Genomic DNA, 20,032 nt, shown 5'->3' with positions numbered 1-20,032 from the left:
AAGAAAAGTAAAAAAAAAAAAAGAAAAAGCAGATTGTGCCTAATTCAATCAAACCCCTAATAAATTGGCCCACTTAGGTGTTTGAGATGGATATGTGTGTCACTAAGTGGGACAATTTATTAGGGGTTTGATTCAATTAGGCACAGTCTGCTTTTTCTTTTTTTTTTACCTTTATTTTTTTTATAACTCAAAGTCATCAGGCACAGCACAAAATCCAGTTGTGTGCTGTCAGTGTAGGCTAGAAACTAGCCATAGCAATAGGATAGCATTGTTTTGTTAAAAAAACAAAAACACAAAAAAACACACAAAAAAACACAAAAAAAATTTACAGTTTACACTTTAATTTTAAAAATGTTGAACCCGAGGGCTAGAGGTAGAGGACGAGGGCGTGGGCGTCCAACTACTGCAGGGGTCAGAGGCCGTGGTCCTGGGTGGGGTGAGACACCACCTGCTGATGAGGGAGCAGGGGGACGCTGCAGAGCTACACTCCCTAGGTTCATGTCTCAAGTTACTGGGACTCGTGGTAGAGCACTGTTGAGGCCAGAACAGTGCGAACAGGTGATGTCGTGGATTGCGGACAATGCTTCTAGCCATTTGTTCATCAGTCAGTCTTCTCCACCCATGTCACCGAAATCAGCACTCCTCCAGCTCCTCTACCTCAGCCTCCTTCCCCCCCAGTCTGCCCCCTCCCAGGAAAATTTGGCATTTGAACCGACATACTCTGAGGAACTGTTTTCTGGACCCTTCCCAGAGTCACAAACCACTTGTCTGGTTGCTGCTGAGCTCTTTCCCGATGCCCAGGTTTTCCACCGGTTGCAGTCTATGGGTGATGATGACATTGTTGACGTAGTGGAAGAAGTGTGTAAAGAGGTGTCGGACGATGAGGAAACACGGTTGTCAGGCGGTGGTGAAGTTGTTGTCAGGGCAGGAAGTCCGAGAAGGGAGCAGACTGAGGGATCGGAGGATGAGGAGGTGACAGACCCAAGCTGGGTTGATAGGCCGGATGAACACAGTGCTTCTGAGAAGAGGCAAGTCCTCGACGAGAACAGGTTGGAAGAGGCAGTGGTGGGGCCAGACGGAGAGGCAGGGCCAGAGCTGGTGCATCAGCGCCAAATGTTTCACGTAGTGAAGCTCCCGCGGCGAGGGCTAGATTTTCTGAAGTCTGGAGGTTTTTTAAAGAAACACCAGATGACCGACGGACCGTGGTGTGCAACCTGTGCCACACCAGGATCAGCATGGGTTCCACCACTACCTGCTTAACCACCACCAGGATGCGCAGGCATATGAATGCTAAACACCCCACTCAATGGAACCAAGGCCATTCACCTCCGGCCGGGCACACCACTGCTCCTTCCCCTGTGTCACCTGCTGCCTCTGCTAGTCAGAACCCTGCCCAGGACTCCAGCCCAAACACCTCCCATGCAAAAACCACACCTTCGCCTCCACGATCCTCCACAGCATCCACCAATGTCTCCATGCGCAGTGTTCAGCTTTCCATACCCCAGACGCTGGAGCGCAAGAGGAAGTACAGTGCAACCCACCCACACGCCCAGCCCTCAACGTCCACATCTCCAAACTACTTAGCCTGGAGATGCTGCCCTATAGGCTGGTAGAGACCGAGGTCTTTCGCAACCTCATGGCGGCGGCCGCCCCTCGGTATTTGGTCCCCAGCCGCCACTACATTTCCTGATGTGCCGTCCCAGCCCTGCACCAGCACGTTTTAGACAACATCATCCGTGCCCTGACCAACGCCATTTCTGACAAGGTCCACCTGACCACGGACACGTGGACGAGTGCTGCCGGGCAGGGCCACTGTACACTCACCGGCTACTTTATTAGGTACACCATGCTAGTAACAGGTTGGACCCCCTTTTGCCTTCAGAACTGCCTCAATTCTTCGTGGCATAGATTCAACAAGGTGCTGGAAGCATTCCTTAGAGATTTTGGTCCATATTGACATGATGGCATCACACAGTTGCCGCAGATTTGTCGGCTGCACATCCATGATGCGAATCTCCCGTTCCACCACATTCCAAAGATGCTCTATTCGATTGAGATCTGGTGACTGTGGAGGCCATTTGAGTACAGTGAACTCATTGTCATGTTTAAGAAAGCAGTCTGAGATGATTCCAGCTTTATGACATGGCGCATTATCCTGCTGAAAGTAGCCATCAGATGTTGGGTACTTTGTGGTCATAAAGGGATGGACATGGTCAGCAACAATACTCAGGTAGGCTGTGGCGTTGCAACGATGCTCAATTGGTACCAAGGGGCCCAAAGAGGGCCAAGAAAATATTCCCCACACCATGACACCACCACCACCAGCCTGAACCGTTGATACAAGGCAGAATGGATCCATGCTTTCATGTTGTTGACGCCAAATTCTGACCCTACCATCTGAATGTCGCAGCAGAAATCGAGACTGATGAGACCAGGCAACATTTTTCCAATCTTCTACTGTTTCCTATTTCCTGTAGCCTCAGTTTCCTGTTCTTAGCTGAAAGGAGTGGCACCCGGTGTGGTCTTCTGCTGCTGTAGCCCATCTGCCTCAAAGTTCGACGTACTGTGCGTTCAGAGATGCTCTTCTGCTTACCTTGGTTGTAACGGGTGGCGATTTGAGTCACTGTTGCCTTTCTATCAGCTCGAACCAGTCTGCCTATTCTCCTCTGACCTCTGGCATCAACAAGGCATTTCCGCCCACAGAACTGCCGCTCACTGGATGTTTTTTATTTTTTGGACCATTCTCTGTAAACCCTAGAGATGGTTGTGCGTGAAAATCCCAGTAGATCAGCAGTTTCTGAAATACTCAGACCAGCCCTTCTGGCACCAACAACCATGCCACGTTCAAAGGCACTCAAATCACCTTTCTTCCCCATACTGATGCTCGGGTTTGAACTGCAGGAGATTGTCTTGACCATGTCTACATGCCTAAATGCACTATGTTGCCCCCATGTGATTGGCTGATTAGAAATTAAGTGTTAACGAGCAGTTGGACAGGTGTTCCTACTAAAGTGGCCGATGAGTGTATATCGCTGCGGGCACATTGGGTTAACTTGGTGGAGGCTGGGACCGAATCTGACCCTGGGGCTGTTCATATACTGCCGACGCCGAGGATTGCGGGGCCTACCTCGGTCCAGGTCTCTCAGGCCTACTATGCCTCCTCAAATCTCATAGTTCAGCGGTTTCTCAAGACTTACCCCAATCTGTCTGATTTGCTCACGAAGGTACGCCGCATCTGTGCACATTTCAGGAAGTCCAGCACAGATGCTGCCACTCTCAGGGCAGCGCAGCGCCGCCTCCAACTGCCCGCTCACCAACTGTTGTGCGACGTGCCCACGAGGTGGAATTCAACATTAACCATGTTATCCAGAGTTTACCAGCAGTGCAGAGCGATTGTAGACTGCCAGATGTCAACTTCCACCAGAACTGGTAGTCAGGTCAGTCAGCTTCCTCAAGTCTACAATGAGGAGTGGAAGTGGATGTCTGATATCTGTCAGGTGCTGAGTAACTTTGAGGAGTCAACACAGATGGTCAGTGGCGATGCCGCCATCATCAGCTTCACCATCCCGCTGCTTGCCTGTTGAAAAACTCTCTGGTCAGCATGAAGTCGGAAGCTTTGCGCTCATCACAAGAGACGGGGGAAGAAGATTCCCTTGTTGATAGCCAAAGCACCCTCAGGTCTGTTTCTCAGCGCATATCGGAGGAGGTGGAGGAGGATGAGGAGGAGAATGTTGGCGAGACAGAAGAGGGGAGCATTGTTCCATCCTTCACTGTTCAGCGTGTATGGGCAGTAGAAGAGGAGTTGGAGGAGTTGGAGGAGGAGAAGGAAATGGAGAGTCAGGCCAGTGATAGAGTGAATTCTTGCGCGTTGGTACTCTGGCGCATATGGCAGATTTCATGCTAGGCTGCCTATCCCGTGACCCTCGCGTTCAAAGAATTTATTCCAGCACCGATTACTGGGTATTCACTCTCCTGGACCCAAGGTACAAGCAAAATCTCTCCACTCTCATCCCTGGAGAGGAAAGGAGTGTGAGAATGCATGAATACCAGCAGGCCCTGGTGCACAAGCTGAAACAGTATTTCCCTTCTGACAGCGCTAGCGGCAGAGGGGGTACTTCTGCGGGACAAGTAGCGAGGGAGAGTAGGCGAGCAGGCAGCTTGTCCAGCACTGGCAGGGGTATGCTTTACAAGGCCTTTGCCAGTTTTATGTCACCCCAGCAAGACACTGTCACCTGTCCCCAGTCTCGGCAGAGTAGGGCTGATCTTTACAGAAAGATGGTGAGGGAGTACGTAGCTGACCATACCATCGTCCTAAAAGATCACACAGCTCCCTACAACTACTGGGTTTCAAAGCTGGACATGTGGCACGAACTGGCGCTGTACACCTTGGAAGTTCTTGCCTGCCCTGCCGGTAGCGTGTTGTCCGAGCAGGTTTCCAGTGCAGCTGGTGGCATCAACACCGATAAGCGTACACGCCTGTCGACTGACAGCGCTGACAGGCTGATGCTTATCAAGATGAATAAAGCCTGGATTTCTCAGGATTTTCATTCTCCACAAGTTGAAGGAAGCTCAACCTGAATAATTTATGCACTCCTCCTCCTTATCCTCCTCTTTGTACACTAAAGCAGAGGAAACTGGCTATTTTTTGCCAGGGCCAACTGGCTCTAGCTATACTACTCTATATATTCAATTTTTCTGGAGGGCAACCTACCTGCTCCTCTGGTTTGAAAACTTTTTTGGACTGCCACATATAGGCACTATCCAAATTAAATTGTCTCCATAGCAGCCTCCACATGTCGTCTTTTTAGCTGCCTCCACACGTTGTCTCCATTGCTACCTCCACACGTCATCTCCATAGTTGCCTCCAAAAGTCGTCCATATAGCTGCCTCCATACATCGTCCCCTTATCAAACGAGCTGTGTCAGGCAGAATTTTGGGTTGTTTTCATGGCTTCCACATCAAACTTGTTAACTTTGTCACCACCCTGCTGTGTTATCCACAAAATATACTGGCAAACTTTTATCATTTACCGATATTATTTCAGCGCTTCTTGCGCATCTGTTTACATTCCCCTCACCCGCCATAACCCAAACTTATAAGAACACTACTACACTTGATCTTATACAAAAGGTTCTTAGAAGTGCTGTTTGGGGAGGAGCTTGGACAGGTGAAAGCTCGCCTGGCAGTGGACCGCCAGCTCCATCCCAAGATCCAACTAACATAGTTTTAACTGCAGCACCTTTAATCTACTACTACTTTACTGCCTCCATACATCGTCCCCTTATCAAACGAGCTGTGTCAGGCAGAATTTTCGGGTGTTTCACCAGATACATAATGGAACTCGGCCCATCTGTCGCCGCCATGCTGGAGACCTGAAGTTGCAATCATAGCAGCGCAATATGGATGCCCCATACTGTCGCTCTTGATCATGGAACCATTTACGAAAAAACAATTAAAAATAGAACCGCTATGCTATTCCAATATTCCTAGCAGAAATATTCAAATGACTGCGCCTGCTTGAAAATGATAATTTTTTCAAAGTAAACGCTTCTGGCCCCCAGGCCCATTTTGGGTGGGGAGGAGCCGAGAGACAGGGGCTTGGACAGGCGAGAGCTCGCCTGGCAGTGGACCGCCAGCTCCATCCCAAGATTAGGCAGCCTCAGAGGCATCCATGCATACTGCCCCTGTTGTTTCCTGTCCATTTTGCCTCCACGATTCTCCACAGCGTCCACCAATGTCTCCATGCGCAACTTTCAACTCTCTATACCCTAGACGCTGGAGCACGAGAGGATATACAGCACATCATCCCCTTATCAAACGAGCTGTGTCAGGCCGAATTTTCGGGTGTTTCACCAGATACATAATGGAACTCGGCCCATCTGTCGCCGCCATGCTGGAGACCTGAAGTTGCAATCGTAGCAGCAATATGGATGCCCCATACTGTCACTCTTAATCATGGAAGTCGTCTCCATGGCTGCCTCCACATGTCGTCCCCTTATCAAACGAGCTGTGTCAGGCTCATTTTTCGGGTGTTTCACCAGATACGTTATGGAACTTGGTCACTATGTCGCCACCATGCTGTGTTATCGACCTAGGAAATCATTTTAGCGCTTCTTGGTTCCTCTCTGCCACCCATTGGTTTGAAGCCTGAGTCCATTTAGTGTATGTCGCCATGACATACTCTAGCCTGCCGCTGCTGCCGCTGCCTCTGCATGCCGTCCCCTAAAGTGTCAGGGTCAATTATTGGATATTTTAGATGCTATCTAGCCTCACTCGGTCACTCTGTCATGGCCATGCTGTTGCCCATAATTTTGGCATAATGGTGTGATTAAGCAGCCTCAGAGGCATCCATGCATGTTGCCCCTGCTGTTTCCTGTCCATTTCCGTGGTGTTTCCATCATTTTCTGAGGTTTCCAGGTGTTTGGCCAAGCTTCCCTGTGAAGACCCTTGGTCCCCTTGAAAAATGCTCGAGTCTCCCATCGACTTCAATGGGGTTCGTTATTCGAGACGAGCACTCGAGCATCGGGAAAAGTTTGTTTCGAATAACGGGCACCCGAGCATTTTAGTGCTCGCTCATCTCTAGTGATAACTAAATGGCTCATGGAACAGAGATTGGCCTGGAAACTCCCCAGATCTTAATCCCATTGAGAACTTGTGGTCAATCATCAAGAGACGGGTGGATAATCAAAAACCAACAAATTGTGTCAAAATGAAAGCATTGATTTACAAGAATGGACTGCTATCAGTCAGGATTTGGTCCAGAAGTTGATTGAGAGCATGCCAGGGAGAAATGCAGCGATCCTGAAGAAGAAGGGTCAACACTTCAAATTTTGACTTGCTGCATTAACTCATTGGGGCAGATTTACTTACCCGGTACTGTCGCGATCCCGTGGTGCATTGTCTGACGAGGATTCGGGTCCGGCATGATTAACTAAGCTTGTGCAGCCAAGTTCCTGCATCCGCCGCTTCTGCACCGAGGTCCACCGTGTTCACTTGCTTCTTCTGGGTGCTTGTAAGTGCGTGTCTTGTGACACATTTCTAAATGTTAAATCCTGCGCATTGTCCGAATCTGTCGGGTTGTCTGACGGCCCGCTCCATGATTTGTCGCGTGCAAGCCGGCACCGATTTCCTGGGGGAATTCGCCGTAAAACGGAAATCATCAGGTAACACAACGAAAATGTGTCTGACGGACCCTTAGTAAATGAGCCCCATTCTGTCAATTAAAGCTTTTGTTACTCATAATACGATTGCACTTGTATTTCTTTATGTGATAAAAACATCTGACAAACACACATAACAGATCATGTGAAAATATTATATTTGTGTCATTCTCAAAACTAATGGCCATGACTGTAGTCCTTAGTGTCTTGCAGTTAGGGACCCAAGTTTTGAGGAGAAAACTGCCAGTCTATCTGAGAAACCAGATGAATAAGCTGAAATGGGGATACTCTGCCATTGACCCTGAGCTCCTAGCCTGTTACCAGGGTACTAGCTTTCCAAGAAAGAGAGGGACAGCTAGCACAGGCCTTTCCTCAGTGTAGAACCTTTCTTCTACCAGAAAGGAAATTGTAGAAGTCAGACCTTTGATGAAGAAATTCAGGTACAAAGCAATACAAACAAATCAAAGAAGGAAACTTTACTGCAGACCCTGATTCCTGGGACTTATTTCCAATTGGGGTATACCATTACTTACCATCCCTACTGGAGAGCAGCAATACATGGTGATACCTCAACAGTGCCTGGTGGTCTCAGCATAGCTTTGGGGCCACACCTAATCCGGGCACCAAAATTTACAACAAACATTTGTGTAAATTAAAGCTCAAATCTGAGTTCATTCTGAAGAATCCAAAGAATCATGCCAATTTACTGAAATAAATTGCCCCCTCGCTTACTTTCAGTTAGAGGACATCTATCACCAGGATAAAGGATTGTAAACCAAGCACACTGACATACTGGTGAGTGCCCCCTTGGGCACAATCTGCTCTTCTTTAAGCTTTCCATGTCCTTTTAATGAAAAAAAGTCTTTACAGATTAGGCTCATTTCCATCATTTTAAAAGCTTTTTTTCGTAATTATTTGCGACCTGTCCCTTAATTATACAATTATGTGGATGTATCATGGTATGTTAAAGCTCTGTCGTATTAAGGTAGTCCTTGCATCATGAGCAGGTCATGTTTGGCATGAAATACAACACTCAGACAAGATTTCAGCTACTGAAAGCTCTTAAAAATTTGGTAATATCAAATGCCTTTTAATTATTCAGCCTCAGTGCTGTGTAAATACATTAGTAGATTCAAGATGTGTTAATACTTTGAGAATCCATAAAGTGGGCATTTGGATACACTTCTGTGGTAACATTGTATTACCACCTGATGCATAATTAAGTAGGACAAAACAATATAAAAAGGAGAAAAACTGACGACTGTTCACTATTCTTGAAGTTTCAAGAGGTATGTATTACTCTGCACCTTCCATTGCACATTTATAAATCCATAAGACTATCCTTAAATTTGAGCAATCAAACTGAGAGCCTGCTGTGGTTTGAACACAGGGGCCACTAGGGCTAAAGGGATTTCATTCACACTCAAGGTACATGATTGTACCCTACACACCCTCTACACATATGAAGATACCAGTAGAATAGACTTGTGATGGCTGGGGTCTTTTTTTACAGGTTTTATATGGCACCCAGTATAATCAAGCTATTGGGGGTCATTTACTAAGGGCCCGATTCGCGTTTTCTCGACGTGTTACCCGAATATTTCCGATTTGCGCCGATTTCCCCTGAATTTTGGCGCACACGATCGGATTGTGGGGCATCTGCGCCGGCATGCATGCAACTGAAATGGGGGGCATGGCCCAACGAAAACGTGACGGATTCGGAAAAACCGCCGCATTTTTTTAAAAAAATGTGTCGCGAAAATTGCACTTCCCTTCACTCAGCCCGGCTCGGTGTATTCCAGTGCGTTCCGATGCTCTTCAGCGCAGCAGCGCCACCTGGTGGACGGCGGAGGAACTACCTTAATAAATCCCGGCCGGACCCGAATCCACCGCAGAGAACGCGCCGCTGGATCACGAATGGGCCGGGTAAGTAAATCTGCCCCATTGTTTCTAAGATTCAAATTCTGTTTTTTTACAGTGCAAACCAATATAGCTTAAAGGGGTATTTTATTTCGGCAAATTAATGTTATTGTTTGTATGATGAAATTTCTTTTTCAATATACCTTCTGTATCAATTCCCCATGGTTTTCTTGATCTCTGCTTGCTGTTATTCTACAGAAAGCTTCTATATTACTTTCTAGAGGACAAAAATCTGACCATGGTCACACAGGTGCAGGGTTTGTTAGTATCATAGAGAGTAATTAGAGCACTGTGATATAACGAGCCATGCACCTGTGTGACCATAGTCAGATTTCTGTACACAGGAAGTAAACAATGAAGATTTCTATAGAAGGGCAGCAGAGATCTAGTAAACTGTTCGGAATTCATATATAAAGTATATTGAAAAAAAAACTTTTAATTATTCAAACAATAACATTTATTTGCTAAAATGGGAAAACCCCCAGGTTTATTCGGCTGCATTACGATTGGTAAATCTGGCCAACATATAAACTCAGGTAATTGAACCAAACTTGCCTTTGCGCAAGAGCTTCAATTACATATGTATTTAAAATAAAAAATAATAGGTTAAGACATTTTTATTCTACATTCATAGCCATAAAATCTGCAATTATTTTTTTTAGCAAACCATAAAGATGTTGTGTCAAGGATCTCTGCTGCTCGCAGCAGTGGTCAGTCTGGTGTCTTGCTTTCCTCGGCCATTTGGTGTCCCAAGTGTCCCAGGAGTTCCAAGTGTCCCAGGAGTTCCAAGTGTCCCAGGAGTTCCAAGTGTCCCAGGAGTTCCAAGTGTCCCAGGAGTTCCAAGTCTTCCAATTCCTTCTCTGCCAAAAATACCAGGCTTATCAAGTATGGGAGGAGGAATACTGGAAGCAATTGGACTGAAAGGTTTGCGATAAGGCTATCTGCACACATTGCGGATTGTCATGCGTACAATCAGTATCCAATACACACAGTTTTTATGTGCCTAAATTTGTCTATTTAGGTTGTTGGTTTTTTTTATACAGAATTTCCACATGCGTTTTTCCTCCTTTTTCCCCATTCTTTTGGGCTTAGGGTATTCTGCATGAAAACCACAAGTTGATGCAGATTTCACTCTCCCATAAACTTTGTTGTAAAAAGTAGGCATGCAAAAATCCACGAGGATGCACAATAATCGTTATTATATTTTCCGCACTGAGCAACAATTTCCGTGCTGAAAAAATGCATTGTCTACATTACTTTTTCCAAATCACATTTACTTTAATTCTACTATTTATGCGACGGATTTTCCGCACCATAATCTGTACGTAAGATCTGCATGGAATCTACAAACATTATAGTCTTTTTGTAGTAAATGAAACATAAACATGGTGAACATGTTTTTTTTCTTAATAAAAGTCCTCCTATATGTATTTACACATTTGCTTCTGTGGGTCATTTAACTATGAAATTAAATGTTTGGCCCGAGTAACGGAAAATCTTGTCAGTAAATACAGATAAAAAAAATTAACTATATTTTGAATGTTTCAACAAAACCACATGGAAAACCACAATGGTACTGTGCTTAAAAGACTTGCTCTTTATTTAAGCTGCGGGTGCATAGCACAAGGATAAAAGACGCACAACATTGATGTGTTTCGCCGCTATCTTGTCTTAGTCATGATCACATGTCATGTCGGGACAATACACCTCGATCTTTTGCCTTTTTTATCCTTCTGTTATGCATCCGCAGCTTAAATAAATAGCAAGTCTTTATTGCTCAGTACCATTGTGGTTTTCCATAAGTGCCGCAGACCGTTATTTTTTGTTGCTATATTGGATTGTAGAAGTCGAGGATCTAAGAGTGTGCACCACCGCATGGGTCTTCTGTAGGAGGCCAATATGGTTGATTGGGTGATTGAACTGGACTTTTTCTTATTTGCCCATATTTTGAATGTCAAACCGAAAAATTGCTTTATCCCACATACATTAAATCACTATATAATTTCATTAATCATTAAAAATATATATCATGTTACAAGAACTTTCCTAGTACGTTCCCATGTTTGTTCCTACTCATGTTTTTTTCCTGGCCTATTTGGAAAATGCCCTTTTTATCTCTTTGGAACATATGTATTTTTAATGATTAATAAAATGATATTCTGATTTAATGTATGTGGAATAACTCCATTTTTTGGTGTTTAATGTTTGTAATTCTTGGAGTTCACATGAGTATAACAATATACTGGGTCTGGATCAACAGGGACCCAGCCTTTGTGGTAGTGCTATAGGATGATTTGTGGACTAATAGTTATTTTGAATGGTATATTTAGATCAATACTAAGATAAATTCATATTTATATGTTATTAAACCCTTTTGCATGTGTTTTTTTAGCATTGCTTCGATTTCTTGGAATATTATCACCCCTTCCTGATGTTACAAGTGCTTTACCCAGCGTCACTGATTTAACAGGAAGTCTGCCAAATTTGCCAAATGCAGAAGTTGCAGGTGAAAAAAATTCATTAAATATGTTCAGGACTGTGAATGACTTTTGATTTATGATTGCCTTTGAATTATGAATTTATTGCATGTTGTTAATAATCCAAGTGAAAACAAAAATCCTGTACAGCTAACATTTTTTACCATTAGGTGTACCTGCTGTGAAAGATTCACCTGTAGAACTGCAAGATCTGAATCGTCGGATAGGCAAATTGGAAGCAGGTATAAAAAAAATAATTTGGTTTAGAAACTACTTACTCTAGAAGAATAAAAATTTTATTATTAATGTATATATTTTCTACCAATAAACTGTTAACTAAACCTCTACCGTAAGTTGATTGATGTTGGTCATCTATTATATGAAGCTGTAAAGTGAAAGGCCACATTTATTAAAGTGTTTGCGCCAGTTTTCTGTCTGACTTTGTACTGAAAAGAACGTGCAAACTACTTGTACATGTATATATTAAGTGTCTACTTCAGTTTTGTGCCTGTTTCTCCACAAAATTCTGCACCTAGAGGGGCTTTGCAGTGCAGAGTCAGACCGTGCACAACATATATTATTGCGATTTAACAGAATTGTGTCACATGCTCTATGTTAAAGGTGCAACAAAATAAAGTTGATGCACACTTCCCAAGCAGTGCAGGAGGCACCAGAATAATATAGATCTTGCACCACTTTTGATGAATCTGTGCACTCTGTACACTCTACAGGCAAACTGCCCATAGTACAGTTTGCACTCCTTTTGATAAATGTGGCCCTATGTATATCCAGTAAAGGAATCCGCATGATTGTATTTACAATCATGAAATTTTGCAAAGCCACCTCCCTTGACTCAGGGAACCAAAATGTGCTAAGTAACCTAATGTCAAACTACAGGATCTGTTGGCTGTTGTGGCAGTTAGCCTGGATAGCAACCTATCACAGCTCAGATTCTATTTTCCTACAGGTCATTAGTTTGAGCTCTGAGCGGTTGATATAGGCAAGAAGAAAATTCTTAGTGTAAGGTTACTGATATTATACTGATACTATTAATATGAATTTCATTGCAATGCATAGCCAATGTTGTTGTAGAGTCATTAGATCATCTCTCCAACCACATCCAGATTTACAATCATCTATCACCCATTAAATCAGATTACTGTAGCTCTGAATGTGACTGGAATATTAATCTGCCTTTATATCATCTCTGATACTCCAGTAAGAATTATCACCCACAATCCCTTGCTGGGATGAGGAGAAGAGAGTGACTATTTACTCCAAGCTTAGATATTTATGAATAGAATACCAGAACAACAGTGAGGACTGACATAGGGGCAGATCAGTGGGAGGGGGAAAGCTATCAGTTCCTATGGGTGTCAGACACAGAGATATCACCTCTCTGCGGATGGATCTGTACACTAACAACCCTCCACCATGCAGTAAACTCTTTCCTGGAAGAATTCAGGGGAATGGTACTGATGTGTGAGTTTTAAGTGTTTAAAACTAATATATTTTTAAGAAACAAATTTAATAAAAGAAAAAATATATATGGTAGACATGTTATGCCAGAATCACAAAACAATGTGGCACATTTACTAAAAATGGTTAAAACAGCACTTATTGTGGCTTGCCTGTGTATAATGCAGGGTGTGCAGATTTCTGGAACCCGTTCTTTGTGAATCTGGTACTCCCTAAACTGGTCCGACAGAGTGCACCACTTTTTTTCTGGTCCATCTTTAACATTGTGGGTGCAACACAATTCTATCGGACTTGCATGTTCAATCTGAATCCCCCTAATTTTTGGCACATGATGCCTAGTGCAGCTGCAACACAAAAGGGTCATGTGTGATACATTAGTGGTGCACACACTTCATAAATACATGTGCAAGCAGTTTGCACTAGAAATAATATGTAAAGTCCACCAGAAAATCGGTGCAAAGCTCTGAGTAAATGTGCACCAATATTTTTCTTTCAAACATGAACTTTTCACACTGCACATCCACGATCAGGGCTGGCAATGGCAATTTCAGTTCCCCATATAGGCTATTATTGTCTTCAATCCCTGGCACTCCTATTCCCACGCACTGTAAAGGTCCATATAAAATGAGTAAAATTTCTATTTTTAGTACTCAAACTTGAAGGAAGAATCCAAATAGTAGGAGAGAAAATGATTGCCACCAATGGACAAGATGTCGATTTTGCAGCATCTGATTCCACATGTACTGATCTTGGAGGACAGATTGCTACCCCCATGAATGAAGAAGAGAATAGCGCTGTACTGGAATTTGTGAAGAAATATAACAGATATGCATACCTAGGGATGAGAGAAGGTTCAATGACGGGCAAGTTCAACTACTTGAATGGAGTCCCAGCAGTTTACACTCATTGGAGAAAAGGAGAACCAAGTGGAAAAGGAGCTGAGGGTTGTGTTGAAATGTACACTGATGGGCAATGGAATGATAAAGCTTGTAACCAACAACGTCTTACTATCTGTGAGTTATAAATTTTCAATAGGTTCTCATGTACTGTAATATCTCTACTTAATTATAATGATCATTTTCTTTAAATTATATAAAATAATTCAATATGATTATTTAAAGTACTGTAAGAAACATTGAGTATTGTTATGGCTCATAAAATTTTTTGCTCCTGCTGGACAAAATCATAACTATGATATGTAAATAAAGCTAAAAGCATTTTATTCTGTTGTCTTTATATTTTATTCCCTCAGCTTATATGATTTACTTATTAACATATTCATTATTTTTAAAATACAAACAATTAATTATGGATCAAATGTGCAACTGTAAAGTTACAAACATAAAATAGTTTTAGTGCAGCTGGAGACAGCCTTTGTTAAAAATTCCAACAATACCTGTATCATGTTGTTAGCTCCTTCCTAGCCGGAGATATAAGGGTTAATCAATGTATGAGGCAATCTGTAAAATCCACTCATCTTTTCATGAAGTGGGCGGCACTTCCTGGTATGAATCAGAACAGAATGTTTATAATTTGGATGACCTGAAGCATGTGATGAGTCACATGCAGTGGCATAACAAGACCCCAGTGGGCCCTGGTTCGAACTTAGAAACGGGGCCCCCTATATACGGCACCTAAACCCTGTATATACACACACACTACACATACAAATACACACACCCAGAGGCAGTCTGGAAATTTAAAGTGGCCCTGGAAAAAAAAATGTAAAAGTGGCCCCATTCTGTGGGCGGGGTTAGTAAACTCCACACAAACCGTTTATAGATGGTCTAAATCAACAAGTACAGCGCAGAGAAACAGACTCCTACTACTTCCCTTAACCCCTTAGCGCTCTGCGCCGTAGCTGTACTGCGCTGAGTCCCGCGAATAGTGCTCAGCGCAGTACAGCTACTGCGCAGAGACGATGCCGGTTCAGCGCTGCACAGCAGCCAAACCGGCATCGTTAGCCGCGGGATTTCAACGGTAATCTACCGCTGACATCCCCGACTAACACCCGCGGTCGGAGTGGGCTCCGATCGCGGGCGTTTAACCTGTTAAATGCCGCGGTCAACGCGACCGCGGCATTTAACATGCCTTCCGGGGGTCTTTACCCCACGATCGGGGGGGGGGGCTGAACGGGACCCCAGAGAAGCCTGAAGGCAGTGCCTTTAAGATGGCGTCTGTGACGTCATCTTAAAGGCAAAGTGTCAGCCTATGCATCTGCATAGGCTGGCACTGCTAATACCCTGCAATACATCAGTATTGCAGAGTATTATCATGAACAAGCAATCAGATGATTGCTTGTTCATATCCCATGGTGGATCAAGTAAAAAATGTAAAAAAAAAATGTTTTTCAATAAAAAATAACTTTATAAATCACTAAAAATGCCCATAAGCCCCAAAACATATAAAGAGACATATAACGCTCATAAAAGTCTAAATCATAACACAGACCCCACATATATAGTATCACCGCGTCCGTAACAATCCATAGAATAAAACTAAATAACTATTGAACCCATATGATGAACGCCATTAAAAAAACGTTAAAAACCTGCCAAAAATTATGATTTTTACCTATTATATCCCAATAAAAATGCAATAAAAAGTGATCAACAAAACATATGTACTCCAGAATGATACTGTTGCAAAGAACAACATGTCCCGCAAAAAACAAGCCATGAACCAGCTCTGTAGCAAAAAACGTAACAATGTTAGGCTACTTGGAAGACGGCGATGCAAAAGCGATCTAGCAAATTTAGTAAAACATAAGAAAAAATATTCATGTCTGGTATCCCCGTAATCGTATCGACCCATAGAATAAAGATAACAGGATTATTAGGATATACGGTGAACACGAAAAAAAAAAAAAAGTAAAAAATCCAGTACAGAATTGATGTTTTTCTACTCATGACCTCAAAAAAAGTTCCTAAAAATTTTCAACAATAGTTGATACCAACCCCAAAATGGTAACACTGGAAAAAGCATCTCATCGCGCAAAAAAAATGCCATCACATGGCCCAAATAACGGAAAAGCGAAAATTTTATAGCCTTCAAAAGGGGGCAACGAGAAAACTAAAATCCTGACAGCTGCAGGGTGCTCCTTCCCTTCTGCGCCTCGCTGTGCCCCCATAACACAAGTAATGTCCACATGTGGGGGGTCGCTGCACTCAGGAGAAATTGTAGAACAAATTTTATGGTGGGTTTTCTCTTTTTATCTTTTGGAAATGTGTAAATTTTAGGGCTAAATGAACGTATAACCGACAAAATTTGACCATTCTAAATTTCACCGCCATTTTGATTCAATTACTATGAAGATCTCTAGGGGTTAACAATCTTTGTAAATACTGTTTCTGATAGTTTGAGGGGTGCAGATTTGAAAATGGGCTGGTTATATAGGGGGTTTTTGATGCTAAATATGTAAAATTTAATTTCAAACAGTATTTATCCCCAAAATTCTGAAAATACGGAAAATCGCTATTCGATTTGTAGGCCGTGTCACGTCAAAATAAATTATCCAAACATTTCAAAAATTATGAAAATGTAAAGTAGACAAATGGGAAATGTTATTCGGCAAGTTATTTAGGTGGTAAATCGAAAACGCGGTGGTTTTGAATTTCGAAAATGGCAAATTTTTCTAAAAATTCATCATTTTTTTCTTGTAAATAAACCCAAAACTTATCAGCCAAAATTTACCACTAAAATGAAGTACAACATGTAAAAAAATATGGGAAAAAACAATCTCAGAATCACTTTGATAAGTAACAGTGTTCAAAAGTTATAACCATATAAAGAGACGCAGGTCAGAATCCAAAAAATGGGACTGAGCCTTAAGCGGTAAAATGGCTGCGTCCTTCAGGGGTTAAACATGAATAAAGCTTCTTTTTTAAAAGAACAGAACTTAATACTGATGTCTGTACGGCTGACCCACTAGACGTGGTATATGTAAGGTCCTCCTGGCACTCTTCCCTAGGACAGGATCTATATGGCACATTCCTGTACATAAGGTTTGCTCCAACAAACATTTTCCTGTGAAATGCCAACCAGGTCACATTTCTCACATGAGGGGGGACTCTGGGGTCCTCCAGGGTTTTTCAGCCTGTTTCACATCCAGTGTCGGAGATCCATATAATGGTATTTGGACACCAAACTTATACCTCAGAAGATCATTGTATAACTGCTTCCAGGAGAGCTATCCAAAATCCTCATACAAGATCTTCCATCTAATGATTACGCTTTACAGGGGATATCACCCTCTTTATAAGGTCCGCAACCGACCACACAGACAAACTTCTGGATCTGGCTCTCAAACAGGCTGCACCACTGTTTCACCCCTGAGCCCTTGCAAAATGAAAAAAATGTCATCAAAAACATTAGATTATAAAAAAGCTCTTGAGGAAGAATGAGGAAGATAAACAACGGTCCTCCTGACCACATTGACTCTACAGCCCCCAAAAAAGTGGAAGAAGACATTGGTCAGTCGGGGAAGTAAATTGTCTGGCAGAGGGAAAACCACACTGACATACAAGAAGATGGGGAGTAGGAAGGTTCTCCCCAGGCTGACCTTCATTTCTGGAGGACATGAAGACTGTTTCTTCATATGCATAGGCACAGAACTTTACAGTCTCAACTTTACTCTGCAAATGACACTTCAGTCCTGTAAATTCCTCATTGCCAAGCTATTTTCTTAAAAAAGGGTCTAAACTAAAGACATATAGCAATGGGCTGAGGGGGCAGCCTTGTCTCACACCCAACATGATCCAGGAAAGGGTCTCCAAGGCCACCATTAACTAAAGGCTGGCTCATTGTCTTCTTATAGAGGACCTGTAGACACTGGGCAAAACGTGGAGGAAGGCCATAGCCCATCAGCACTTGGTACAAATAACCATGGTGGACTCTATCAAAGGCTTTACTCTGGTCTATGCCGACAATGTATGCCCCAACATGATGCTGCTTGACATAGGTCACCGCTTCTCTCAAGAGCAGTAATGAGTTCTCTATAGTCAGACCTCTCACACCACATGTCTGGTTATCAATGATAAGCTCAGTCGCCGCCTTACTCAGCCTGAAATATAAGATCTTAGCTAGGATTTTATAATCTCTATTGAGCAAAGACAAAGGCGGCCAGTTCTTTAAATCTTTCAGGTCTCCCTTCTTTGCCTACTGAGAACAAGTACAGATTTATACTGGGATACAAACAGTCATTATAGACCTGCGCCAGGTCCAGAGCCAGCAAGTCCCTGAACTCTTTGTAGAATTCACTAGTGAGACCATCCAATCCCAGACTCTTTTTGGCTTTTAAGGAGTCAATTTTCCTCTTCACCTCATCCTCTGTTATCGGCTCAGTCATACTTTCGGCCTGCATGGAGTCTAGTTTTGGCTGAGTCGCACTATTCAGATAACTCTGGATGTAATCACTGCTCATCTGACAACCCCTGAAGAGATCTCCATAATAGTCTCCAATGATCTTCTGAAGACTGCTCCAGCCCATTCTCATGTAATAAGGCCATCATTAGCTTCTTACTGACCCTGTTTTTACAGGCAATAACAGGGTCTGGGTTGTGAGCCCCCCCCCCCCCCCACGGCTGAGCAGTAGTCTGAGGGCAGAGTATCTCATGTACTCCACATTATTCTGGGAACAGCCACGAGTAAACTGCTTGATGTCACCTTTCATGCACTCCTACCACTCTGCCATACCATCAAACATACACTGGGTAGTCTTCCGGTCATTATAGAAGATGGTAAATGACTCCTTAAACTCTAGGACCTGGAAGAGCGAGCTGTTAGCCTTCCATTAGCCCCTACCACTAACAAACAGCAGTGTTCAGCTCCAGGTACAAACTTACCATACAATGGTCAGAGAACTCTATGGGGTGATATTATACCGGGAGGTTCTCATACCCCGTCTATGCGGGTGGCATTCCTGCCCTTATGATAAGTGTAGGCCACTAAATGGGCCTGCTAGACCATGTTATTAAGGAAGGTCTCGTCATATCTCAAGCTCTTGTGACTACTGGAGAATCTAAGCTACAGGACACACTATTAAAGTCACCACACATCATAAACACTCTAGATGTAAAGCAATATGGCTTGATACTCTGTAACAACTCCCTTCTATCCTATCTAGTCTGAGGAGAATATACATTCACAACTCTATATTGTACAGTGTCCAAGGTAAAGTCCAGCATAAGCAGCAGCCGGGGCAGATCTCCAGGACTCACTCCACCTGAATGTCCATGCCAGTGAAGAGAACTCCCACACCATCATTCCTTTCTGGACCAAAGGACCAGAAGGATGGCCCATGTTTCCAGTCTCTCTTGGCTGCATGAACCTGGGCATTACTCTTCATGTAAGTCTCCTGTAAGAAGAAGATGCCAGACCTCTCCTCAGCCAGACGCTGGCAGATGGCCTGCTGCTGGCTACTGGTCCATACACTGTTCACATTAATGGAGCTGATCCTCAGCCGCATCACTCGGGTCACTTAGGTGTTTTCAGCTTTTTCTTCCTCCCACCGCTGTGACCATTAGTTCCCCATCTTTTGGTGGAAACTTGGGGGATCAGGTTTATCTTCCCGAAGTTCCTTATCAGAAATGAGTGAAGGGGTTTGATCCATCCAAATAAAGACAAAGGATAGCGGCACTCACCCAGAAATCTTCTTTATTCTGCGTTGTGCATGTGACAGGGAGGTGCAGCACAAGAAAAACTTCGGCGACGGGCCGTTTCGCACACTCCTGCGCTTCGTCAAGCCGTATGAGGGACGCCGGTGGAGGCGGGATTATAAATATCCTCCCTCTGACGTCACTCATCAAGAAATCATGTGATCAAGGAAGTCATGTGATCGGGGGTAAACAAAATGGGTGTGTATAGAGGCGTGGGCGGCGCCCACCCAGGACCGCCAACTGGCCAGTCATGGTGTGGGCGTCGCCACAACGCATCAACAACCCAACGGGACCGCCCTCAGAAAGGAAAAAAAGGGAAAAGGTAAATAAAACATTAGTA

The 20,032-nt window shown here is 43.5% G+C and overlaps 1 protein-coding gene across 1 annotated transcript; it reads left to right on the top strand.

Moving 5' to 3' along the window:
* Positions 1-9,716: 9,716 nt before the first annotated feature.
* Positions 9,717-14,258, top strand: LOC140105979 (pulmonary surfactant-associated protein A-like). Its single transcript, XM_072130107.1, has 4 exons — positions 9,717-10,004; positions 11,473-11,586; positions 11,728-11,799; positions 13,684-14,258. Exons 1-4 carry the CDS (start codon positions 9,755-9,757, stop codon positions 14,058-14,060), a joined length of 813 nt encoding a protein of 270 aa, XP_071986208.1. The 5' UTR covers positions 9,717-9,754; the 3' UTR covers positions 14,061-14,258.
* Positions 14,259-20,032: the final 5,774 nt, after the last annotated feature.

The sequence above is a fragment of the Engystomops pustulosus genome, chromosome 11, assembly GCF_040894005.1.
Source record: "Engystomops pustulosus chromosome 11, aEngPut4.maternal, whole genome shotgun sequence".
NCBI lineage: Eukaryota > Metazoa > Chordata > Amphibia > Anura > Leptodactylidae > Engystomops > Engystomops pustulosus.
Note: the sequence above shows the minus strand (reverse complement) of the source record. Positions and strands in the feature narration are given on the sequence as shown.

Bases quoted from the DNA above. Each gene is read 5' to 3' on its own strand.
- LOC140105979 (XM_072130107.1), top strand. From the start codon at position 9,755: ATGTTGTGTCAAGGATCTCTGCTGCTCGCAGCAGTGGTCAGTCTGGTG. The intron at 10,005-11,472 runs GTTTGCGATAAG...GTGTTTTTTTAG, and splicing joins GGAAGCAATTGGACTGAAAG to CATTGCTTCGATTTCTTGGA. The intron at 11,800-13,683 runs GTATAAAAAAAA...TTCTATTTTTAG, and splicing joins GATAGGCAAATTGGAAGCAG to TACTCAAACTTGAAGGAAGA.